This window comes from Dendropsophus ebraccatus, chromosome 2, assembly GCF_027789765.1.
Source record: "Dendropsophus ebraccatus isolate aDenEbr1 chromosome 2, aDenEbr1.pat, whole genome shotgun sequence".
Lineage (NCBI taxonomy): Eukaryota > Metazoa > Chordata > Amphibia > Anura > Hylidae > Dendropsophus > Dendropsophus ebraccatus.
In genome coordinates this window covers 211,046,429-211,074,426 of record NC_091455.1, presented here as the reverse complement: position 1 = coordinate 211,074,426, position 27,998 = coordinate 211,046,429, and the positions used below count along the sequence as shown (strand labels likewise).

The 27,998-nt window shown below is 44.8% G+C and overlaps 1 protein-coding gene across 1 annotated transcript; it reads left to right on the top strand.

The window, feature by feature from the left end:
* Nucleotides 1-20: 20 nt before the first annotated feature.
* Nucleotides 21-26,430, top strand: LOC138783986 (serum paraoxonase/arylesterase 2-like). The gene is made up of 9 exons (XM_069959380.1): nucleotides 21-131; nucleotides 12,770-12,828; nucleotides 13,590-13,645; nucleotides 18,183-18,348; nucleotides 19,287-19,413; nucleotides 20,771-20,971; nucleotides 22,345-22,426; nucleotides 23,747-23,875; nucleotides 26,183-26,430. Exons 1-9 carry the CDS (start codon nucleotides 82-84, stop codon nucleotides 26,342-26,344), a joined length of 1,032 nt encoding a protein of 343 aa, XP_069815481.1. The 5' UTR covers nucleotides 21-81; the 3' UTR covers nucleotides 26,345-26,430.
* The last annotated feature ends 1,568 nt before the right edge of the window (nucleotides 26,431-27,998 follow it).

Genomic DNA, 27,998 nt, shown 5'->3' with positions numbered 1-27,998 from the left:
CTGCTGCGCTCACAGACCCACCCCCTCTCCCATTTGTTATAAAGGCCAGCCAAATAACAGGACAGGGACAGCACTGCGGACATGGGGGTTCTGCAAGTTATATCCATTGTAGGAACGATCCTGGGCTTCTCGTAAGTGTCTTAATTTCTCTGTCCTTCATTTACATTGACTTTACAGGTTTACAGGATTATTTTATATATATATATATATATATATATATATATATATATATACAGTATATATATATATATATATATACTGGTGTCCTGGATTCCAGCACAGAGAACCGTCAGTCACTATTATCTGAATCACATCTTATGAGGGGCTGCTGATAAGTCTTTGTCTTTACCCAGAAAGAAACAAGATAGGAAGATGGAATTTTACATTTATTCCACATACTCTCCCCTGATATTTCGGTTGTGCCCCAAACCAGTAACCCACAGCAGCCATGGCATCAGGAATGGGGTAAATTTGGTTCCCTTAAGGTGTTTCTTCAGGTTTGGAAACAGATGATAGTAAGGGGGAGCTAGATCTGGTGAATAAGGATGGTGGTCAACCAGCGGGACGCCTAGCTCCACCAGTTTTGCCGTGGTCGCTTGTGCAGTGTAATCACCGGCATACATAGACCACTTAGGACTGACTAATACTTAACTTTTAATTATGCATTAAAAAATATACAAGACAGGTCCACATAGATAACCAAAAAACATCCACTAACGTGCTCTATATACAGTGAAGTAACCTAAAGGACAAATATGCACATCAGGGAGAAAATCCCTAGTCCCCAAAGGGACGATAATAGATAATTTGAGACTGTAGGCCAGGTATCAAAGTATATATACTAAGAGTACGGGAAAGAAAAGGAAAAGAGTGGTAGTGCACCCTACTCTTAGCCCTAATAACTTCTTGCCCTGCCTTTTGGGGAACCCACCTCCTTAATAGGGTGGCCCCAACCACGATGACAGTCCCTTCCTTATTGCACGTGCCCAGAAGGAAACAAGGAACACAGAAGACAGAAAAGAGTGAAAAAAACAGTGTAAACCCAATAACACCTATAAAAACAAACAGCAAAGGATATAGTTGCATGTGCACAGCACCCAGATCATAGGCTGTGCTCGTTTCTATACAGCACATGCGTTCATACGCTGTGCTCGTTCCGACGCGTTTCAACCGTCCCAATTATGGACGGATTCATCAGGGAACACAAGTAGCACTCCACAGGATGTGCTTAAACAAATTCCTGCTGTGAGGGATGTTCTCTCATCACAAAAAATACTTATGGACCTTTTGGGATGGAAATGTGTAATGATAAAGATAATTAGCTGGTACTCGATATGGTGACAAAAAACAGGAAAATAACCCCATAACAGTGGATAAATTTGTACTTAGCTACACAGATGGAATCAAGCACCGCAGCCTTGCGAAGGTCCATGTTCACCCCACGATGAGAGGGTGACACTGAATGGAATGCAGGCCAGGCTTATATACCGGCTCGTATAGTACTTCCGGGTTGTGGCTGATGTGTTCATGCGTTCACGTGACCCGGATGCGGTCACGTGACCAGGCTACATTGCTGGCTAGATACATCTCGGATCACTACTGTAGCCACACCAAACACACAAACAACGCTAACCCAGCAATACAGGTGACACAGGCAACAAGGACACCAGAAAATACCAATGGTAGCTCATACAAACATGTTCCGCGGCCACTTCCGGTAATTGGAACGCAAATGCGTTCCATAAGGCGGAAGTACGTCATGCACCAGATGGAAGAGCACTGAGTGGAGCGCAAAATGCGTTCCACCCGAATCTTTATTAATAATAAGGACATGACACCAACACCCCAAGCAGCTATCTGGACAGGGAAGCCATAACAAATATGATTGATGAGTGATTGCACCTAATAATATACGAAGGCAATGCATAAAGATACAGATAATTAATAACCTGAAGCTGTTGCTGGAATAAATAATAATTCAGAGATGCCGAAAAATCAATCACAATAATTCATAAATAAAGAAAAATAAATAAAAATAAAAATAAAAATAAATAAAAAATAATAAATAAATAATAAACAATAAACAAACACACGCTACTCCCACAGAAACATGATAGTAGTATGGGCAGCAAGATAATCAGGTATAATTACAGTAGCAAGAAGTTATTTACAGGCTACCCCTACCAAGACAGGATAATATAAAGGATAGCGAAATCGCTAAGTAGGGTTACAATTGTGCAAGATGTTAATAATAAGCTCACGGTATCATTAAATATCCACAATTATAGGTAATAACCTGAGGGTGTCACCAAGAGTAAACGGTGATACGGGCATTTTTAACCAATAAAAGATGAAAACACAAGTGCTTCATTGAGGCCCCTTGGACTCACAGTCCCCAGTCTGTAAATCCACTGGGCTTCTTTTTGGAGGAGGCGTTTATCCAGGTCACCCCCCCTAGGTGAGGGTCGTAACACCTCAATCACCTGAAACTGAACCTTCCATGGATCATCCTGATGGGCCGATCGCATGTGTTTGGCGAGAGGTTTATCTCGACTGTGTGAGATGTCACCTACGTGTTCTAATATACGTCTGCGTAATTCCCGCTTCGTTTTGCCGACATAACGAAGGGGGCACGGACAGCTAGCCAAGTACACGACCCCTGAGGTCCTACAGTTAGCAAATTCCCGGTTGGTATAGTACTTATCGTCTGCCCCACAGAAGGAACGTGCTGGTAGTATGTACTTGCAGGCCTTACAGGCCCCACACTTATATGTGCCCTCTTTTCGGGCCTGTCTCAGCCACATATGCGTAGATGGAGGGGAATAGTGACTGTGCACAAGGCGATCGCCTAAGTTTCTACCCCGCCTATAGGTAATAGACGGTTTGTCATCCACTAACTGGGAGACCACAGGGTCAGATTTAAGGATTGGCCAAAAGCGATTGAGTATGTCCCTAATCTGGGTCGCTGATGAGTCATAGGTCCCTATGATTCTCGTCTTAGACAGTCCATCTATAGGTATATCCCTGGGTACCAATAAAGTCCGTCTGTCTCGTTGTTTAGCTTCTCTATAGGCGGTTTTAAGTACATGGTCAGGGTATCCTCGGTCGCGGAATCGCTTATACAGCGTTTCCGCTTCTTGTTTGAACGCATTTGGGGAGGAGCAATTGCGCCGAGCCCTGAGGTATTGCCCCTTCGGGATACCTCGGCGGAGTGGTAATGGGTGGTAACTGTCCCAACGTAACAGACAGTTACCCGCTGTAGGTTTTCGATAAATGGCCGTATTTAGCCTACCATCATTCCCTTTATTCAGGGTAACATCCAGGAAACACAATTCTTGTTCCTGGATTTCGTAAGTAAACCTCATCCCGATGTTATTGGTATTGAGGTACTGCATGAAATCCACGAACTCACTGCGCGTACCCGACCAGATTACCGCCACATCATCAATATACCTGGCCCATAATTGGATATGCTGCTGGTATTCCGACAAATGATCGCCAAAGACCATAGTTTCCTCCCACCAGCCCAGGAACAAATTGGCATATGTAGGCGCCACCGGGGCGCCCATTGCCGTGCCCCTGAGCTGGTGGAAGATATGGGAAGCAAAAAGGAAATAGTTCTTGGTTAGAACAAATTCCAAAAGTTGTAAAATAAATGCATTATGCGGTCTATCATGGGTACTTCTGCTGCCTAAAAAATGACCCACCGCTTTAAGTCCTAGTTCATGGTGGATAGAACTATAAAGGGCCTCCACATCTATAGAGCAGAGCAAGTGATTTTTTTCTAGGAAAACATCTTGAGTGCGTAGCAGCAGGTCGGTGGTATCGCGCAAGTAGGAGGGCAAAGAGAGAACAAAAGGTCTAAGAATTTTATCCAGATAAATCCCCACATTCTGGGTTAGATTGTCTACACCCGAAACGATGGGGCGGCACTTTAAAGGTGTCAATCCCTTATGGACCTTGGGGAGTCCATAAAAGGTTGCCACCTGTGGGGAGGCCGGGTACATAAAATTAAACTCATTCTGATCGATAAGTTTATCATTCTTCGCTTGATCCAGTATATTTTTAAGTTCCTTTTGGAATAGTGGGGTAGGGTCAGATCGTAATAGTGTGTAATTAGACCTATCCTTAAGGACCTGTTGGCACATCATGACATAATCAGTATGGTCCATGATCACCAAATTGCCCCCTTTGTCCGAGGGCTTGATGACCAGGGACCTATCTCTCTCCAATGAGACCAGGGCCTTTATCTCCTCCGGGGACAAATTATGTCTGATGTTAGGGGGACTTGTGTCCAGTTGTTCAATGGCCTGGATAACGACCTGTAAAAATGCGTCAATAGCATCATGGTCTCCCATTGGTGGCATTCTAGTGCTCCTAGGTCTGAGATCAGTAAAGGGACCCGTCCCCGGGGCCCTATCTTGCTCACAGAGAAGGGAGGACAGCGCATCAATACTAGCTAAATCCACCATGTCTAGTGTCGGATCCTGATGGATCCGTTGGTTTCTCATGAGGAAGAATTTTTTCCACCTGAGTGACCTGCTAAATAGGTGAAGATCCTTTATCCAGCCAAATGTATCCCTCTTGTTGGTCGGGATAAAGGACAGTCCCCTCAGTAACAGGGAGGTCTCTGCTCCAGACAGGTTATGATGTGATAAGTTGATGATTTGGTTGTCAGTTAGAGTCCCTACATGATTTACCCCTGTGTGGGTGGGAGTGGGCCCCTGTCCAAAAAAGGCACAGTAGAAGCAGAGGAGGAAACACTGGCAAAGGATCGTGTGTTGTACCCCCTTCCTCGATATGTATTTCCCCTCCATGTTCCAGACCCTCTGCTTCTATTGTAATGTGTATGCTTCTTATTCCCTCGATTTTCTCTCCTCGATTCGGAGTCTGAGGTGTCTGTATCCGAAGAGGTGTAATCGGTGTCAGTCCCCCTTTTTGGTTTGGATTGTAGGAGATGGGTATAGGCCCTATTTTCTTTAAATTCAGTGATATCTTTAATAAAATGCCGATGCTTTCTTTCCTTCAATGTGTATTTGAATTTCTCAATCTTATTTTGTAATTCAGTCTCCTTCTTGGAGAAGTCCTGGGTGTCTCTAAGGCTAGTAGCTAGATTAATCGTTTCCTGTAGTTTAGTGGTAGTATTGCTAAGGATTTTTTTCTCCTGATCCAATAGGAGATTCATAAATCTAAGTGAACTGATAGTAGCCTCCTGTTCCCATTTGCGCATAAACTCAGGGGTCTGTGATCTCTCAGCTGGGATAATGCCAATCCTAAGGCCCTTAGGGACTATATTGTGCGAGATATAGCTTTCAAGTGATTTCACCTCCCACCACGACTTGATGTTATCCTTATAATTCTTTTCCAGATCTTTGAACACACTATGTAGGGTCGGTGTCGCCTGGTTAACCAGATTAATATTTTTATCTGAAAAAACTTCACGTGCCTCCTCCGTCCATGTGTCTGTATTAAGACAACTGGACAGATAACTTGCCATGCCCAATGTAAATACAACACACTGTATAATCAGTGTAAAACAACGTAAGTACGAAAACTCCAAGTAACGGAAATATGGGTGCCGTCACACCGTCATCAAATGGGGTCCAGTGGTAAGAAAAGAACTAAAGTAATCACCGGCATACATAGACCACTTAGGACTGACTAATACTTAACTTTTAATTATGCATTAAAAAATATACAAGACAGGTCCACATAGATAACCAAAAAACATCCACTAACGTGCTCTATATACAGTGAAGTAACCTAAAGGACAAATATGCACATCAGGGAGAAAATCCCTAGTCCCCAAAGGGACGATAATAGATAATTTGAGACTGTAGGCCAGGTATCAAAGTATATATACTAAGAGTACGGGAAAGAAAAGGAAAAGAGTGGTAGTGCACCCTACTCTTAGCCCTAATAACTTCTTGCCCTGCCTTTTGGGGAACCCACCTCCTTAATAGGGTGGCCCCAACCACGATGACAGTCCCTTCCTTATTGCACGTGCCCAGAAGGAAACAAGGAACACAGAAGACAGAAAAGAGTGAAAAAAACAGTGTAAACCCAATAACACCTATAAAAACAAACAGCAAAGGATATAGTTGCATGTGCACAGCACCCAGATCATAGGCTGTGCTCGTTTCTATACAGCACATGCGTTCATACGCTGTGCTCGTTCCGACGCGTTTCAACCGTCCCAATTATGGACGGATTCATCAGGGAACACAAGTAGCACTCCACAGGATGTGCTTAAACAAATTCCTGCTGTGAGGGATGTTCTCTCATCGCAAAAAATACTTATGGACCTTTTGGGATGGAAATGTGTAATGATAAAGATAATTAGCTGGTACTCGATATGGTGACAAAAAACAGGAAAATAACCCCATAACAGTGGATAAATTTGTACTTAGCTACACAGATGGAATCAAGCACCGCAGCCTGCGAAGGTCCATGTTCACCCCACGATGAGAGGGTGACACTGAATGGAATGCAGGCCAGGCTTATATACCGGCTCGTATAGTACTTCCGGGTTGTGGCTGATGTGTTCATGCGTTCACGTGACCCGGATGCGGTCACGTGACCAGGCTACATTGCTGGCTAGATACATCTCGGATCACTACTGTAGCCACACCAAACACACAAACAACGCTAACCCAGCAATACAGGTGACACAGGCAACAAGGACACCAGAAAATACCAATGGTAGCTCATACAAACATGTTCCGCGGCCACTTCCGGTAATTGGAACGCAAATGCGTTCCATAAGGCGGAAGTACGTCATGCACCAGATGGAAGAGCACTGAGTGGAGCGCAAAATGCGTTCCACCCGAATCTTTATTAATAATAAGGACATGACACCAACACCCCAAGCAGCTATCTGGACAGGGAAGCCATAACAAATATGATTGATGAGTGATTGCACCTAATAATATACGAAGGCAATGCATAAAGATACAGATAATTAATAACCTGAAGCTGTTGCTGGAATAAATAATAATTCAGAGATGCCGAAAAATCAATCACAATAATTCATAAATAAAGAAAAATAAATAAAAATAAAAATAAATAAAAAATAATAAATAAATAATAAACAATAAACAAACACACGCTACTCCCACAGAAACATGATAGTAGTATGGGCAGCAAGATAATCAGGTATAATTACAGTAGCAAGAAGTTATTTACAGGCTACCCCTACCAAGACAGGATAATATAAAGGATAGCGAAATCGCTAAGTAGGGTTACAATTGTGCAAGATGTTAATAATAAGCTCACGGTATCATTAAATATCCACAATTATAGGTAATAACCTGAGGGTGTCACCAAGAGTAAACGGTGATACGGGCATTTTTAACCAATAAAAGATGAAAACACAAGTGCTTCATTGAGGCCCCTTGGACTCACAGTCCCCAGTCTGTAAATCCACTGGGCCTCTTTTTGGAGGAGGCGTTTATCCAGGTCACCCCCCCTAGGTGAGGGTCGTAACACCTCAATCACCTGAAACTGAACCTTCCATGGATCATCCTGATGGGCCGATCGCATGTGTTTGGCGAGAGGTTTATCTCGACTGTGTGAGATGTCACCTACGTGTTCTAATATACGTCTGCGTAATTCCCGCTTCGTTTTGCCGACATAACGAAGGGGGCACGGACAGCTAGCCAAGTACACGACCCCTGAGGTCCTACAGTTAGCAAATTCCCGGTTGGTATAGTACTTATCGTCTGCCCCACAGAAGGAACGTGCTGGTAGTATGTACTTGCAGGCCTTACAGGCCCCACACTTATATGTGCCCTCTTTTCGGGCCTGTCTCAGCCACATATGCGTAGATGGAGGGGAATAGTGACTGTGCACAAGGCGATCGCCTAAGTTTCTACCCCGCCTATAGGTAATAGACGGTTTGTCATCCACTAACTGGGAGACCACAGGGTCAGATTTAAGGATTGGCCAAAAGCGATTGAGTATGTCCCTAATCTGGGTCGCTGACGAGTCATAGGTCCCTATGATTCTCGTCTTAGACAGTCCATCTATAGGTATATCCCTGGGTACCAATAAAGTCCGTCTGTCTCGTTGTTTAGCTTCTCTATAGGCGGTTTTAAGTACATGGTCAGGGTATCCTCGGTCGCGGAATCGCTTATACAGCGTTTCCGCTTCTTGTTTGAACGCATTTGGGGAGGAGCAATTGCGCCGAGCCCTGAGGTATTGCCCCTTCGGGATACCTCGGCGGAGTGGTAATGGGTGGTAACTGTCCCAACGTAACAGACAGTTACCCGCTGTAGGTTTTCGATAAATGGCCGTATTTAGCCTACCATCATTCCCTTTATTCAGGGTAACATCCAGGAAACACAATTCTTGTTCCTGGATTTCGTAAGTAAACCTCATCCCGATGTTATTGGTATTGAGGTACTGCATGAAATCCACGAACTCACTGCGCGTACCCGACCAGATTACCGCCACATCATCAATATACCTGGCCCATAATTGGATATGCTGCTGGTATTCCGACAAATGATCGCCAAAGACCATAGTTTCCTCCCACCAGCCCAGGAACAAATTGGCATATGTAGGCGCCACCGGGGCGCCCATTGCCGTGCCCCTGAGCTGGTGGAAGATATGGGAAGCAAAAAGGAAATAGTTCTTGGTTAGAACAAATTCCAAAAGTTGTAAAATAAATGCATTATGCGGTCTATCATGGGTACTTCTGCTGCCTAAAAAATGACCCACCGCTTTAAGTCCTAGTTCATGGTGGATAGAACTATAAAGGGCCTCCACATCTATAGAGCAGAGCAAGTGATTTTTTTCTAGGAAAACATCTTGAGTGCGTAGCAGCAGGTCGGTGGTATCGCGCAAGTAGGAGGGCAAAGAGAGAACAAAAGGTCTAAGAATTTTATCCAGATAAATCCCCACATTCTGGGTTAGATTGTCTACACCCGAAACGATGGGGCGGCACTTTAAAGGTGTCAATCCCTTATGGACCTTGGGGAGTCCATAAAAGGTTGCCACCTGTGGGGAGGCCGGGTACATAAAATTAAACTCATTCTGATCGATAAGTTTATCATTCTTCGCTTGATCCAGTATATTTTTAAGTTCCTTTTGGAATAGTGGGGTAGGGTCAGATCGTAATAGTGTGTAATTAGACCTATCCTTAAGGACCTGTTGGCACATCATGGCATAATCAGTATGGTCCATGATCACCAAATTGCCCCCTTTGTCCGAGGGCTTGATGACCAGGGACCTATCTCTCTCCAATGAGACCAGGGCCTTTATCTCCTCCGGGGACAAATTATGTCTGATGTTAGGGGGACTTGTGTCCAGTTGTTCAATGGCCTGGATAACGACCTGTAAAAATGCGTCAATAGCATCATGGTCTCCCATTGGTGGCATTCTAGTGCTCCTAGGTCTGAGATCAGTAAAGGGACCCGTCCCCGGGGCCCTATCTTGCTCACAGAGAAGGGAGGACAGCGCATCAATACTAGCTAAATCCACCATGTCTAGTGTCGGATCCTGATGGATCCGTTGGTTTCTCATGAGGAAGAATTTTTTCCACCTGAGTGACCTGCTAAATAGGTGAAGATCCTTTATCCAGCCAAATGTATCCCTCTTGTTGGTCGGGATAAAGGACAGTCCCCTCAGTAACAGGGAGGTCTCTGCTCCAGACAGGTTATGATGTGATAAGTTGATGATTTGGTTGTCAGTTAGAGTCCCTACATGATTTACCCCTGTGTGGGTGGGAGTGGGCCCCTGTCCAAAAAAGGCACAGTAGAAGCAGAGGAGGAAACACTGGCAAAGGATCGTGTGTTGTACCCCCTTCCTCGATATGTATTTCCCCTCCATGTTCCAGACCCTCTGCTTCTATTGTAATGTGTATGCTTCTTATTCCCTCGATTTTCTCTCCTCGATTCGGAGTCTGAGGTGTCTGTATCCGAAGAGGTGTAATCGGTGTCAGTCCCCCTTTTTGGTTTGGATTGTAGGAGATGGGTATAGGCCCTATTTTCTTTAAATTCAGTGATATCTTTAATAAAATGCCGATGCTTTCTTTCCTTCAATGTGTATTTGAATTTCTCAATCTTATTTTGTAATTCAGTCTCCTTCTTGGAGAAGTCCTGGGTGTCTCTAAGGCTAGTAGCTAGATTAATCGTTTCCTGTAGTTTAGTGGTAGTATTGCTAAGGATTTTTTTCTCCTGATCCAATAGGAGATTCATAAATCTAAGTGAACTGATAGTAGCCTCCTGTTCCCATTTGCGCATAAACTCAGGGGTCTGTGATCTCTCAGCTGGGATAATGCCAATCCTAAGGCCCTTAGGGACTATATTGTGCGAGATATAGCTTTCAAGTGATTTCACCTCCCACCACGACTTGATGTTATCCTTATAATTCTTTTCCAGATCTTTGAACACACTATGTAGGGTCGGTGTCGCCTGGTTAACCAGATTAATATTTTTATCTGAAAAAACTTCACGTGCCTCCTCCGTCCATGTGTCTGTATTAAGACAACTGGACAGATAACTTGCCATGCCCAATGTAAATACAACACACTGTATAATCAGTGTAAAACAACGTAAGTACGAAAACTCCAAGTAACGGAAATATGGGTGCCGTCACACCGTCATCAAATGGGGTCCAGTGGTAAGAAAAGAACTAAAGTAATCACCGGCATACATAGACCACTTAGGACTGACTAATACTTAACTTTTAATTATGCATTAAAAAATATACAAGACAGGTCCACATAGATAACCAAAAAACATCCACTAACGTGCTCTATATACAGTGAAGTAACCTAAAGGACAAATATGCACATCAGGGAGAAAATCCCTAGTCCCCAAAGGGACGATAATAGATAATTTGAGACTGTAGGCCAGGTATCAAAGTATATATACTAAGAGTACGGGAAAGAAAAGGAAAAGAGTGGTAGTGCACCCTACTCTTAGCCCTAATAACTTCTTGCCCTGCCTTTTGGGGAACCCACCTCCTTAATAGGGTGGCCCCAACCACGATGACAGTCCCTTCCTTATTGCACGTGCCCAGAAGGAAACAAGGAACACAGAAGACAGAAAAGAGTGAAAAAAACAGTGTAAACCCAATAACACCTATAAAAACAAACAGCAAAGGATATAGTTGCATGTGCACAGCACCCAGATCGACGCGTTTCAACCGTCCCAATTATGGACGGATTCATCAGGGAACACAAGTAGCACTCCACAGGATGTGCTTAAACAAATTCCTGCTGTGAGGGATGTTCTCTCATCACAAAAAATACTTATGGACCTTTTGGGATGGAAATGTGTAATGATAAAGATAATTAGCTGGTACTCGATATGGTGACAAAAAACAGGAAAATAACCCCATAACAGTGGATAAATTTGTACTTAGCTACACAGATGGAATCAAGCACCGCAGCCTGCAGTGTGAGCGGAGACGTTGTCGTGCAGTAACAAGGTTCCTTTGGACAGATTGCCGCGCCTTTTGGTCTTCAGAGCTGCCTTCAATTGGTCCAAAAGTTCAATGTAATACCTTGCATTGATGGTGGAACTCCGCCATTTTGTTTTTCTGCCCGCCTAGATCACTGTTGCCATAAGCTACAAACACAAAATTTGGAAAACATATATTAGACACATAAGGCTTTCATGTGATGTAACATTCATTACCATAGAAACAAAAAAAAAACACAAAGCCAAAAACTTATCAGCTGCCTCTCGTACATGACAGGACTTTATATACTGTAGGATTCTGAACTGTCCCATATCTGTGGAGCTTCATAGTAACTGTAATGCTGAGAGATGTCACTAGAAGGAATAGGATCCATTGTAGAAGGGTGAATGTCCATTTATAGGTCTGAAATACTATGGTATTAGTAGGTATATGTTCTGACACAGAGATCCATATTCCCTACATATATGTGGAGGTACAAGATAAAATTATTTCTGCATGCACAAGCCACTAGGGGGAGCTAAGAAGCTTACTGCATACTGTCTACACATTGTAGTGAGTGATAAAATAGTATACTGTAAGCTCCTCAGCTCCCCCTAGTGGTGGCTCTAGACAGAACTGTATGTATATAGTGAGCTATGTTTTCTGCTCTGTATCAGAAACTGCAAAAACTATAAAAATGACCAGTGCAAAGTATTGGAGCTAAAAATGATACAGTGTCTAAAGGTGGAGACTTCCTTTAAACCTCAGCTCTGGGCTGTCCTTTTATATTACAGCTCTGACCTGTACGGATACATTGTAACAAACCTCAGCTCTGTGGGACAGTCCAGTTTACAGCAACAGGCACCTATGGAGCACAGGACTGGAAGGGGATGAAGTGCAAGAGAATTGTTATATTGTTGGCTATTACCCGTTAACCTCATTATATACAGATATTATATGTCCCATGTGTCCTCCCTAATTCTTACATCTTGATGAGAAGCTGATATATGTTCTTCCTTGTGAAGCCGTCGCTCCTTAAACACGAGATAACACTGTGAGCTTTAGCGGCAGCAGACTGGCTCTGGGGGGCACTGGGAACACTGTAGATTACACTGGGAGCCCTTAATATTATTATGGGGGCAATGTGGGACTTGTGTGGAGACCCTCAGTGATGGACGAATCAGTGGTCATTGCTCTTAGAAATCAATAGATCTTCCATATATCAACAAGACTAGAAGAAAAACCTTTATAATACAGGTCACCATTCCATTGGCTTTTGATGCAGCAGACTGGCATTGAGTGCTAGAAGTTATAACTTTACCATCAGTCCTTCTGCTCCATTCATGATTTTTTTTTGCAGTGATAGACCCTTGATGGAGCCTGTAGACCTCCCGGGCTGTCAACTTGTGAAAGGGATAGGTACGTTGTTACATGGGAATAACATTTATGTGTTTGTTGTGTGTTACAGGTATTTTGGGTCATGCTTGGCAAGGGGGTGTGGTTTATATAAAAGTGTGAACTTTCACGCCGAAAAGTATTATAGAACTTTGGCGCACATGCATGGTATAATCTAAAAATCGTCTGGGGAGCCCACACCGCAGCTCCCTTCCCCAAAAGCCCCCCCCCCCCCCACACTTACCTGCTCGCTGTCGGTGCATGTAACAGGAGCAAGCGAGCGCTGACCCGAGGAGACCTCTGGCCTGACAGGTCGGCACTCGCTTGCTCTCTGAGATTGCCCTATTAGACAAGGCTATTTTAAACGATTTACGAAAAACAAGATTGTTTATCGTTAACCTGAAATTGTTCACCGTATTACACAGAACAATAGTTGATACTATGATTGTTTACTCCATCTGATCTCAGCAAAAGAAGGAATGATGTGGAATAGGGTCCTTAGTTTACTGGCCAGGAATTAGTTTTAGTAACTCTGCCCCAATGTAAATCACTGAGGATTCCAACTCTCTAGACCACAGGGAGAACACGATCCCGAACACTTTACCCGAGCTCCCGTAATGCAGGTAGTTTTTCCTACATGGGATTACACTATACGAGACACAAATCACCAGCTCAGGCTTTATACAAGCAAAGAATGCTGGGAGATTACAGCCTTCAGAACAGTGATTGCAGCTCTGAAGTATAGTCTCTCTTTAATCCTCATGTTTTATTCTTCTCCTTCTCAGAGGCCGGTTCTGAGGATATCGATGTTCTTCCTAATGGTTTGGCCTTTATAATTACAGTGAGTATTTGCTATTTCTGGATAGCGGGGTCCACTGTCTGTTTCTACCAGATATAGGTCGGTATCCTGTATATGTATAAGCTCTGAGACTTAGGGCTGTAGTAGGCAACTCCTGCCACTTGGTGTCACTGTTCTACAGTAGACTAATCAGGTACACCTGAAAGTCAAAGCTATGTAATGGGTTAACTGTTTTGCATTGATTATGTGTTTTGGCCTATCACAAGGCTTATTTGTAAGCTATCCAAGATCCAATCCTTGTCGAGGGTACCTCACACAGCACCCTCCCCTCACACACAGCCTATCAGAGGCCTCAGATCAAGGCACAGGGTGGGTTTTTCCCAAACCTACAACTTCCTGCAGATGTAAGAGAAGAAGTATTTTCGGTTTCAGTTAGTTCTGCCTAATCTGAGGAGAAAGTGTAGACTAGTCAGGTATCCAGTGTGTGAGTTATCTAGTGATTATAAAAGAGTTCCATGTCTGGCTAAAATACTTATAGGGGAGTAAAAGACATAGGGACAAATTGTCCACACAGAAGGTCTATCAGAGGAGTAAAGAGGAGGATTGTCTAAAGACCAGCAGTTAGCTAAGTGCAATATTCAAGCCAAGACTCTGCTAGTGTTTCTAGAGGGTCAACCGGAAAACTAGCTCCCCCAGATTTATGGCCTGCATCCCTGATTGTGTGTCACTCAGTGCCCACAAGATATCCCAGGCGGACGTTCTTCCCTGTGGAAGCAGGTAAATTTCTACTGCCATCCTCAAATTGGTCCCTCTTGTTGAGAGCCTTCAGGGCTGGATAAGCCCCTTCCCTCAAGTAACCATCCTACAGCAAGCTAAAGTCAAGTAAAAAAAAAATAATATATATATATATATATATATATATATATATATATATATATCAGCTTTTAGCTGCCACCTACTCTACAAAACCTATTCAAGCACACTACAGATCTTGGATAGCAAGTCACCTATCTACTGTAAGCTTTAACTGTTAAAGAACTGGTGCGTGTCTTCAATCCTGCACAACCTATAACACTCACTACTCTACCTAACTGCAGTAACTGCGACTCCTAGTACTCGTGGTGGTTTCTTAGCATAGTACTGCCTCTTGCTTTTCAGCATGCATTGTGGCAAAAATATTAATTAATTATATAATGCTCATTACAGACTGGCAATGTGCTGAGTGAGCAGACAGTGTAACATATATACCAGGAAAGCCTTGATTTACCTTTCAGGCAGAGAGTGGAGCTCTTTCCCTGCACATATCACTAGCTAAGCCCCACCCCCACTTCCTGTGTTCTATCTTGGTGTCTCTGTTATTACAGAATAAGCCTGTTAGGCAGTAAGGTGAATGCACAGTGGGAGTAAGACCCCTAGTGGCTGAAGATTTAGACACATTTTAGAGGGTAAAAAAGCAACTAGAGGTTTTCCAGTGATCACTCCTGTTATCAGATGAGGATACATTGTGTGATAAGCGTTCATATGAAGTGGATTCCCACAAATTATGTCTGGGACATATTCATTACTCCCCAAACCATCCAGACCTCATGGAAGGCAAGAATCACCCAAATATGCCTGAAAATAGGCATTTCTGGGAATCTTGGAGGCATTTCTGGGTGGATCAGTGGTGGAGCTTTAAAAGTTCCGTTAAATGGCAATTCAGAGGATGCGGGATATACATATATAATATAGACTTTAGTATATGTTCCAGCAGGGTCAGACTTATAGGAACTTATAGGAAGAGCTATACAGATTACACACATATATTTCACCCATAACCACTGAATCTGTAATCTGAAATGAGTCAAAGGAAAATGATGCTGAAAATGGATACAATTGTATCACTTCTCAGCTGAGAGCAGGACTAGCTATGTACAATGTATCAGTCTGGAGCTCACAGAGCATTGTCTACACTGGATACAGCTGAGAGCAGGACTAGCTATGTACAATGTATCAGTCTGGAGCTCACAGAGCATTGTCTACACTGGATACAGCTGAGAGCAGGACTAGCTATGTACAATGTATCAGTCTGGAGCAGGGCCGGCCTTAGGGTAGATGGCGCCCTGTGCGAAATTTGCTTTCAGCGCCCCCCTCCCCCCCCCTCAAGTACCCCCAATCCCAATAAATACATAGTTATAATATAGTTGCCAAAACTATTACCACTACACAGTGAATACGTATTGCCTCCATACTACAGCTGAACATTACCAATGATACCACTACATAATGCCGCCACACCATGACCACTATCTCTACCTCTACAGACCCTATAACAGAGTGCAGTTGCATCCAGTGACTCTGACGTCTTCCCTTTTCGTTTTCCTCTCCATCCAGCCCAGGCCATCTTAAATTTTTCTCCTCGCTATAAAGTCTCTCTCCAGAATCTGCCAGAGAAATAGTTTAGGCTCCTTGTTCTAGTTCTCCTATACAGTATAGACTACTCTGTAAACTCTCTGTAATATAGCCCCCCCTTGTGCAGCATCCCCATATAGTGAATCCCACCCACCCATGCAGTGTCCCCCATAAAAAGAGAAATAGAAAGAGAAAAAAAAATACTCACTCCCCAGCAGATACTTTTTTTTCCCTGAGCTCCGGTCCCCAGAGGCTAATCAGAGAGCCAGGAAAGTAGCTAGGATTCATGGGGGCCCCATAAATAATAAAAATGATGGGGTCCTATAAATCTTGTAGGCCCCCCCTCCCAATACACATACTCACTTGGCCTCGCACAGTCCCCCGACGTTCCTTCATTCTCCCAGCTCCCCAGCACAGAAGTGCTGTCACGCCAGGGAGCTAGGAGAAAAAACGCCAGAGGACTGCGCTGGGCCAAGTGAGTACGTATGTGCATGGGGAGGCTTGGATCTGGGGCATGTAGCTCTGAAGTCCCAAAGTGAGCTAGAACAAGGTGTCAGACAACCCCCCAAAGCCTGGGCTGACACTGAAACTGCACAAATATTCCACCATTGTATACACCCACACAAAGGCATATTAGAGACACACAAATATGCACACACAATAGACTTTACATACAGTATATACAGCCAATCATACTAACATACTAGACACATTACATAAATACACAATAGATGGGTGCACAAACATATAACATCAATGCAGAAGTATGCAAACACACAAAAATTACACAGATATAACATATGCAGATTACATATAAGTATACACACATCTATCGTACTAACACTCAGACACATGATGACACACATGCACCAACACACAGACATTACACAGATATGCACACTCACAGGCTGACTTTTTATCCAGAACAGGGAACTCCAGGGGATCTTCACATCTCCTCTTCTTCCAGCCTGGACCGTGCAGCCCCCCCCCCCCCCCCTCACCGACTGCAGAGCTGTATACCGGAGGGGTCACTGCAGGGGAAGGGGGATCAGGAGAGAGGAGGTGGCCCTGCTGATGCTCTCAATCTACCTGCCTGTTCTGTGTGGAGGGAGCACCAGCTAACAGGAATACAGCTAAGGGCCCTTTTACACAGAAAGATTATCTGACAGATTATCTGCCAAAAATGTGAAGCCAAAGCCAGGACTGGATTTGAGAAGAGGAGAAATCTCAGGCTTTCCTTTATGACCTGATCTCTGTTTATTGTCTGTTCCTGGTTTTGGCTTCAAATTTTTGGCAGATAATCTGTCAGATAATCTTTCTGTGTAAAAGGGCCCTAAGCCTGTTTGTTCCCAGCCTGTGCGGTAATAACGACCTGTGCACAGAGACTGCAGAGGAGGGACAGGCCCCCGGATTTTAGTTCAGGCAAAGAGCTGCCCTGCAAAGGACCCCATCTTTTAATGAATATTAATGAACTGTGAAAGGCAGCAGCGCCCTGACAGCCCAACAGCTTATACTGCCCTGCTATCAAAGCCAGATCTATGGAGGCAGACCAGCTTTGCCTTCATGGATCTACCTTTTCCTCATGCTTCTTGTTAACAGGGTCAGCACAGCAGCCGGCCCCAGCGCCCCCCTTTGTTTACTGGAGTTAGGCGCCCTGTGCAGTGGCACTGGTCACACACCCCTAAGGCCGGCCCTGGTCTGGAGTCCAGGCTGTAGAGCTCACAGAGCATTGTCTACACTGGATACAGCTGGGAGCAGGGCTAGCTATGTACAATGTATCAGTTTGGAGCTCACAGAGCATTGTCTACACTGGATACAGCTGAGAGCAGGGCTAGCTATGTACAATGTATCAGTCTAGAGCTCACAGAGCATTGTCTACACTGGATACAGCTGGGAGCAGGGCTAGCTATGTAAAATGTATCAGTTTGGAGCTCACAGAGCATTGTCTACACTGGATACAGCTGAGAGCAGGACTAGCTATGTACAATGTATCAGTCTGTAGTCCAGGCTGTAGAACTCGCAGAGCATTGTCTACACTGGATATAATTGTATCACTTCTCAGCTAAGAGCAGTATAATAACAACTTCAGCTAAAAAAGGGTTGCCAGAAAAACACAACACAATGTCACCATTTTGTGTGAAGTGGATCTATATGTAATGTATTTCTACTTATTTCTTCCATATTTAAGGGTTTGAAGTATCCTGGAATAAAGAGCGATGCATCTGAACCTGCAAGAATCCTCCTGTTAGACCTGGAAGATGGCGGCCTCATTCCCTCCCCTCTGAGCTTCAGTGAAGGGTTTAACACGTCAACCTTTAACCCCCATGGGCTGAGCACGTACATCGATGAGAAAGGTGAGACGTTCATTATTGGTTCCTTAGAAACAACATGGGGGATCAGAACTGGGGCAAATGGGAAGAGAATAGGGGCCAGTCTGGTTGTAGCTCCTGAGATATGAGAGTTACAGGATCCACCAACACTCTCATGTCTATAGGGACGGTCACTCACTTCCATGGCCGCCACCTTACAAGGTCCTCAGTGGGAAACCAATCAATGAAGCAAATTCCCATCCTGGATTTACAGTGTTTCCTGCAGGTACATGACACGTCCCCTATTCCAGCATATGTGATATATCTGCCCCGTATACCAGGTGCCCCAGTGTGCTCTGTCATCTACACTACATGTTCCCATTGATAATAATAGGACATACATTACATGTGTTATATTTGCACTTATTGTGGCTAAAATGCATTCAAAGAGACATTATAGGACGAGGCCTGATATATCCGACATTACACATAGTATCACATATATACCTGGGGATAGGAGGAGAAGAGGAGACGCATCCTGAAGCTCCTGTAGAAAGGTATTGCACCAGGTTCTCCAGCACAGCACATGGTAAAGGTCACTCATAATAAACGTTGATGTCCCAAACACAAGGCCGAGATCATTATACCACTGTCTACTTTTTGTGTATATAGCTACAATGCAGACCTATGTGTCTCCATGGTTACATTTGCCTGACCATAGAATGGAGTCTATGGCACAGGCAGAGAGTGAAGCGGGGACGAGCGGCAGAATCTGTTGCAAGTCCTCCACATGTTTTCCTCGGTGTGCACATACCCTTACTGCACTGAATGGAGCGGTGCCAAGTGCAACACAAGACAAACACCCACAGTGCCCAACAGATCCCGTAGACTATAATAGTATCCATTGGGTTTCCATCATGGTTTCCATCAATGTAGATGTGCACTTATGTGGGTCTGTAAGTTCTTTGTCCCCCTCTTTGCAGATGGTACGGTCTATCTCTTTGTGGTGAATCATCTAGAGGAACAATACATTGTTGAGATATTCAGATTTGTAAAGGGAGAAAAGTTACTTGTCCATCTGAAGTCGGTCACACACGAACTTCTCACCAGGTACAGAAAATCTTCCCTCCTCGTAGAATATTATTTCCTCCTCTTAAAGGAGACAGAGGAAATGTACAGAAGACCCTTCGGTGCAGATCAAAAATGCAGAATCCATTCTATGTTGAGATTCTTTCCATCTTTTCATGTTTTTTCCATCCAATGTGGAGGAATATTGAAGGAGGAGGGGAGACAAAAGAAAAGTTGCAGCACAATAACCCTGATGTATAGGACACAGCCCCATCCTAGGCCATTTGTACCACGGGTATTGTATATGACCCCTTTATCACACCCCAAAATAAATACAGGCCCCAGCACAGACCTATCAAGTGACTTGATTCTAGTCCAGACACCAAAAACAAATTCAGACCCCAGACCCTCTAAATTAATACAGACCCAAGGCCATATCTCCTGATCTGTTTTAGACCAGATTCACTAAATAATTGCAAATTCTAGACCAGACCATAAACAAATACAAACCAAAAACCCGACCCCTTATATTATTAGACCCCACACCAGACCCCCTACATAAAAATAAACCCCAGACCATACTCCTAATAAGGACAGACCCCAGACCAGACCCCCTAAACTAATATGAACTCCAGACCAGACCCCTAAATAAATATAGACCCCCAGCCCAGACATCTTAAATTAATGCAGACCCCAAACCAGAACCTTTAAACTAATATAGACCAGATTACTTAATAAATACAGACCCCAGACTCCCTAAATAAACACAGGGCCCTTCCAGACCCCCTAAATCAGCACAGACCCTAGACAAGACCCCTAAATAAACACAGATCTAAGACCAGATCCCCTCAATAAATGCAGACCCCAGACCAGAACCTCTAAACTAATACAGACCCCAGACTCCCTAAATAAACACAGGGCCTTACCAGACCCCATAAATTAGCACACACGCTAGACAAGATCCGTAAATAAACACAGATCTAAGACCAGACCCCCTCAATTAATGCAGACCCCAGACAAGAATATAATGCAAATCTTGTGTGCCTCAAAACCACCATTTATAAAGCTGGGATTATACTGGGTCCTTATAAAACAGCTTTAGCATTGTTATTCGGGAGCCAGCAGTAGCATTTTATGATCTGGTGGATTGGAGACATGTGCGTTTCAATAATATGGCTGATAAAAGGGTTGTCCGTTTAAAAACAAAAAGAATTTGCTAGAAACAGAGCTATTATTGTCGACAGTGGGCGTCTGGTATTGCAACTAACATTTATGATAAAGGAGAGTGAGCTGTAATACCAGACACGGCCTATCAACAAGAGTGGGGCTGTTTCTGATAAATGCAGATCCTTCATTCTAATCCTAGTCAACTTTTGTCTGTGCTTTTATCTTTCCTTAGCGTTGAAGATATAGTTGCCGTTGGGCCTGAGAGCTTCTACGCCACCATCGAACTTCTCTTGTCCCCTACGCTGAAGAAAATGATACAAATAATTCAGGGAAAAATGTGGACAGGTATTTTGTATTACAGCCCTGGTGATGTCCGACAAGTGGCCAAAGGATTTCAGAGTGCCAATGGAATTACTATTTCCAATGACAAACAGTAAGTGGTCTACTGCCATGTCTTCTCGTCACTGACCAGATGTACCTAATAGTCTCATTTGTCCCCTGTTGCAGTACCTGACAATCTCCCCATACCTTGTTACCTGATAATTTCCCCATACCCCGTTATTGTGCCTGATAGCCACCCCTGTCACTGTACATGAATGTCTTCCCTATCCCTCATTATTGTACCTGATAGTCATCCCTGTCCCCTGTTGCTGTACCCTATAGTTTCCATTATCCCCATTACTGTACCTATAGTCAACTCTACTGTACCTGATAATTATCCATGTCCCTGTACCTAATAGTCTCCTTTGTCCCCCAGTTGTTGTACCTAATAGTTGTCCCTGTCCCATTTTTCTGTACCTGATATTTTATATTATCCCCCATTATTCTGCCTATAGCCCCCCCCCCCCCCCCTGTTACTGTACTGGATAGTGGTTTATGTCTCCTGTTGCTGTACCTACTCTATGCTCCTGTTACTGTACCTGATTGTCGCCCCTATTAGTGTATGTGGTCATCACTCCTATTAGTGTACAAATTGAAACATTTGCTGCTAAACTTCTAAGCCGTATAACATTCTAAAATGAAAAAGTCATTATTATGTCATCTGTGTTGCGTGACTCTCTTTGATACAAGCAGAGACTTTCAAACCTAGAATAATGCAATTTAAAAAAAAAATAATGTATGACATTTTAGAGTTTTTCACAAAGAAAGAATTAAAGTGTATATATAATTTATCTATCATTGCAAGTATATATAGTTTCTTACCTCTCTGCACTCCACCCCCCGATGTACTCCTATGGGTCTCTAGGTCCCCCACTGAACAATCCCGCCTCTGCTTCTGAGACAGACTCATCTCGGTGGTGACAGCCTGCTCAGCCAATCACTGCCAGCTGTGTTGTCCAGTCTCAGTCAGTGATTGGCTGAGCAGGCTGTCACCCCCCAAGATGAGTCTCAGAAATGGAGGCGGGATTGTTCAGTGGAGGACCTGGAGACCTGTAGGAGGACATCAGGGGAGTGTGGAGAGGTAAGCATAGGCTCTTTATTATTTTATATACACCTGCAACAATCTATATAAAGTTTTCCCTATCCGGATAACCCCTTTAATGTATCACCATAATTTACTACTAACAAGAAGTTGTCACAAGAAAACTCATAATCTCAGAATCACTTGAATACGTTTGAGCTCCACAAAGTCATCAGCTCATAAAAGAAGACAATTTAAAAAATAGGGACCGCTCCAGAATCCGTCAGCACCAAATCCCTACCACTGGTGCTGACAGTGTGCTGTAGCTGGCAGTCCCCTAGTGAGCATGGGGGGGGGGGGGGGGGCCCCCAGCATAGGTATTACTGTTCTACTGTGTTTTGTAGATACATCTATGCTGCAGATTTCCCAGGTGATAAAATTTATGTCTTTAAAAAGAATGAAGATTGGTCTCTCACCCGAGTAAAGGTAAAAATTTAGTTTCTATCATCTATCTATCTATCTATCTATCTATCTATCTATCTATCTATATAAGACGGTGTGTTATATGGTGGGTGGTTTGGGCGGCCGTCCAATCCACTCACATGAAACAAAGGGGAAAAAAGCAAAACAAAAACATTTCATCTTCCGTGCGCTCCCCTGTTGCTGCAGCTTTCCCAGTGCACGCTGTCCTCTTCAGGCACAGGCAGCTAGCGTTACAGACACTGCCTGCAACAGAAGTGCCACCTGCCTGTCAGCACAGCGCTGATATGGGGACGGGACTTCCCACGCAGGCAATATCTGTAACATACTCTGCATGTGCCAAAAGACAGAAGAGGAAAATGCGCGCTGGGAGAGCTGCAGCAATGGTGGGAGCATGAGTTTTTTTCCCCATCATTTCTTGCCATCATTGGGGCAATGCCATTAAGGGGAGCTGCACAGGGAGCCAGCTTATTAAGGGGGAATGACATGGGGGGCATATACTAAGGGGGGGGCTACACAGGGGCCATCTACTGTAGGGGGACCTACACAGGGAACCATCTACTATAGGGGGCTACACAGGGAGTCATCTACAATAGAGGACTACATAGGGTGCCATATACTATAGGGAGACTACACAGAGGGGGACTAGACATAGTGTGATCTATTATATGGAGACTACACAGGGGGCAATCTACTATAGGGGATCTACACAGGGGGTCATCTACTATCCGGGACTAGACATAGTGCAATCTACTATATGGAGGCTACACAGGGTGCCATATACTATAGGGGACTATACAGGGGGCCGCCACTGGACTGCCTAGACAAAAAAAACTGAAGCACATGGACCACTTAACCTTTGCTTATGGCTTTTGAGAACTCAGCTATTGGTGGAGGGAGGGCAGGGAGACAGTGAGCCTGGCTTCTGATAGGCTTAACACAATAAGTAACTTTTGTGAGGTGATCTCTGCAGGGATTGGATAGCAGGCAAAATCTCAGCTGGTGGCAGACAGAAGAGAACCATATGTCTAGGCACGTACACCATTATCCCTTGTACCTTCAGCTGTGCTTTTAGGAAATACAGGGAGACATCTAGTGACCAAAATGAGGTAATACAAGACTCCATCCACAGGATACCCAATCACATATCTACCTTCAGTGCTGACCTTACACAGAACCGGCAGTGGCACATGGGTTCTAGGACACTGCATGTCTAGCTCTATTCTTTCTCTCTCTCTCTCTCTCTCTCATAGTAAATGTTGATCTCTACAGTAAGTAATAGAAGTTCACAGCTTTAGTCTTCACAATCTTTTATTTTTCTTTAAGACGGTGGATGTAAATTCTTCCGTGGATAATCTGTCTGTGGATCCAGTCACTGGGGATATCTGGACAGGAGCTCATCCAAACTTGCAAAGAATCTTTGAATATAATCCAGAAAAACCCCCTGGTTCAGAGGTCAGTCTAGCAGCTATGATATACTGTATACTATTGTGTAACTGCATGGAATCCAATGGTGGTTACCCAGACAGGAAGTCCAATGGTGTCTAAAAAAACCTGAGTAAAACACACAGGGGAGAGGATACTGTGATCACTCTTTGCTGACACATCTTATGGGAGGCGGCAGGGGCATAGCTAATGTCTCGAGAGGTCAACTTGGGCCCCCCCCCCCTTTCACGACCAAGTGATGCTACTGGTAGGTGTATGTGTGTATATATATATATATATATATACACACACTCCAAGACAGATATTACCAATAACACCAGCATATAGGAAGTGAAAATATTATCACCATATATATTACCGCCATACTGTTACTGTATACTGAGACCAATATTGCCAATAATAAGTATACAAAGGGCAAATATTAACGCCACACCACAACCACTACCATCACCACCACATTGTTACTGACCAAAACCAGTATACTGAGACCAATAAAACACAGTACCGGATAACAAGTAACAAATATTACCACCACATACCGACTAACACCGCCACATACCGACTAACACCGCCACATACCGACTAACACCGCCACATACCGACTTACACCGCCACATACTGACTAACACTACCTCTGCTACTGAATAAGATCCACTGTACACAGATCACTATAACCTCATACAGTCATATAGAGGTGGAAGCAGCTCCACACAGGTTGTATACACCATATAAATTACAGCGCAGATATATCAGGTGACTCACAGGAGACGTCTTCTCTGATCGAAGTTCTTTCCTTTTCATCTTCTCCATCTGCCCTGGGCCGTTATGAGAACTTCTCCGAGCCACGAATCCACAGAATCTGCCAGACAGACATATTAGTCTTCTCACACTGACACCATCCTCATCTCTATACACACTGCACATCTGTATTGGCCCCTTTACACCCTCATTTGGTGGGTAGCCCTGACTCTATGTGACCCCCTTATAGTATATATAGATGGCCCCCACTGCATGTTGCACCCCCCTTCCCTTATAGATGGCTCCCTCCCCTTATAGATGACCCCCTCCCCTTATAGATGACCCCCTCTCCCCCCATTATAGATGCCCCCTCTCCCCCCCATTATAGATGCCCCCCTCCCCTTATAGATGACCCCCTCTACCCCCATTATAGATGCCCCCTCTCTCCCCCACATTATAGATACCCCCTCCCCTTATAGATGGCCCCCTCTCCCCCCCTTGAAGATGGCCCCTCTTCTCCCCCCCATAGATGCCCCCCTCTCCCCCATTATAGATGCCCCCTCTTCTCTTCCCCCCTTATAGATGCCCCCCCCTCTCCCCCCATTATAGATGCCCCCCTGTTCTTTCCCCCCTTATAGATGCCCCCCTCTCCCCCCATTATAGATGCCCCCCTGTTCTCTTTCCCCCATTATAGATGCCCCCCCCCCCTTCTCTTCCCCCATTATAGATGCCCCCCCTTTCCTCTATGCTAAGCAGTATTTAAAAAAAAAAAACACACACAAACTCACCTGACAACCCGCTCCCCCGGTGATCCTCTTCTTCTTCAGGCGCTGTCCCCGGCTAATACGCGGCTGCCTGGGGTGTCCCATCCTATCCCCGGCAGCGCGGCGCATCAGTGACCTCCCTGTACGCCGGGGCTGTGACTTCTGACACAGGAAGCGTCTCTGACGTGCGCTTCCTGTGCTGGAAGTCAGGGCCCCAGGCAGTCAGGGCCCCAGGATGGGACTCCCCCGGCAGCCGCGCATCAGCCGGGGGCCCGGACGAGCATGCTCTTGTGACCGCAAGCAAATCAATGCTTGCGGTCACAAGAGTAATTTAAGGGGGGAGCAGTGCAGTGGCAAGGGGGGGCCCTCGCGGGCCCCCCTCGTAGCGGGCCGGGTCGCATCGGTGACCGCTGCGACCCTGGTAGCTACGCCACTGGGAGGCGGGTAGACCAATTACAGTGCCCCCTAGGGCTAGTCACAGTATCCCCCAACAGAAACCTATAGGCAGAGCCCATTAACATATCCAGTCCCAGTGTCCCCATAGCAGTGCCAGGTACAGGTTCTCCCAAAACAGAGTCAGCCACCTCACAGAGTATCCCTACTCCACATCTGACCACAGTGCCTCCCGCATCTTGCTGTGTGCTGCCCCCTATGTGTGGTGCAGGAGACAGATGAGGTGATAGCCCTTCTATACTGTATAGCCAGGAGGATACAGGTATAATACCCCATCACTATGTTATTGCGCCCAATGCGGGCAGTATGTTGTCTTTATGCTGCTTTTTATTCACATTTCTTCTATTATTTTCCATGTCAGGTGATCCGTATACAGAATATCCACTCAGATAACCCCGTCATCACCAGAGTCTATGCAAACAATGGGACGGTGATCCAGGGATCGTCCTGTGCATCTGTGTACAAGGGGCAGCTGCTGGTGGGCACAATATTCCATCGAGCCCTGCACTGCCCGCTGCACTGAGACGTCTCCCCTTGTGCAGGATGGAACTGGAGACTAAGCTTCGAATTCTTTACAAACAATAAAACCAAATAAATTCTTCTACCTGATTGGGGTCTTCTGTTATGGTCTCTGATCTGTCACCTGTGCTGCCTCTAGGGTCTGTACACCCTTATAAACAAAGCTGTAAAGGTTCTATTGTATCCCTGCATCTCAATGGATTCAGGTTGTGCACTGTAGATAGCTTCATCCTATAGGTCTCAGTGTGGTGCACTCCTGTGAGGCTCAACCGGTCACTTGCCAGATGATACTGTGTGACGCCACCACTGTGGTGGTTGGTCGAAGTATAGCTCAGCCAGATGTTGTACTGTCGTGATGCCAGTGCCAAAGAGGCACACAGGTATGGAGGCACACCTGCTTTTAGTTTAGAGTAGCTGGCTATACCCTTCCCCCTGTGGTTGGTGACCTGCCGGGCTAGGAGGGGGTCCCTTGGGTACTTATCTCGGCGGTCTGGAGTGGAGTTGCGACCCACCCGGACTATCGGTATCGCCACCCACAGAAAGGGGATGTGGATGTGGTATCTACTGTGTAGGTGCCTGAGTAATAATCACTGAATCCAGTTATCATAAATAGATCTTCTTTACTTGTAGAAATACTTTATACAATAGCTGATAGCAGACTGTAGACTTGACGGTACAGAATCTGTGCTGAGAACCTTCAGGGTAGTAGAGCTAAGAGTAGTAGAGAGGAGTTTGTACCGAGAGTCCCAACCCAAGTAGTAATGTGCTCTGCCGGAACTTTAGAAGAAGAAGAAGTAGTAGTAGAATACTGAAGACTTGAAAATAAAACTTTACTTGCGCCCGTGTTTCGACCTTTGTCGCTATACCACCTTTTGCCCATCAGTGTCGGGTGACCCGCCCTAGGAGGGTGACACAAGCCTTAGACCTTGTTACCTGGGTTGAGGCAGAGTGGCCAAGATTTCCTGGTTACACCAGCACTGCGAGATAGAATAGGTAGACTTCTAGCAACTTTGCTCTATCCGGATCAGTTCCTTTTGTTAGGATACTGTCCTGCACTTTTAGACTTGTTCTCGGCGTGGGTTAAAGTTGTCTCTGACTTGTCCTCTCCTTGGAGATGTTTAACACTGCATAGTGTGTAGAAGTGCTGCTTTCAAGAAACTGGTGTCTGCGTATCCCATGTGCGTCTGTTCACTACCACCGATTAGACCGCACTATGGACCTGACTAAGACTGTGGGCTAGTTCTGGAGTGGGGACCTGGCAAAGCCACAGCAGGGACCAACTTTTGTTGCGTCTTCTCTGCTCAGCAACCAGACTAAGACTGATGAAGAGTGGGTGTATACTTCCTCTCTCCATGTGACAAATTCCTACAGGAGGTGTAATGTCCTCTGTGAGTGGTGGAGAAGAAAGCATAGAAAGAAAGGAGTATGAAGATAGGCAGAGAAGAAGAGAGGGTTCTCATTGGTGCACAGATTACACCAAACAATGACCCTTTAGTTACCTGCAGCTGTGCAAAATACAAGTACAGTTACATACAATAGCGACATCTTGTGGCAAAACTTAGGTACTAAGATGAAAAAAACTGATGCATTTGTGTGCACACGCTTTGATCCGTTTTTCCATTGACTTCCATTATTAAAAAAAAAAAACGTGGATCAAA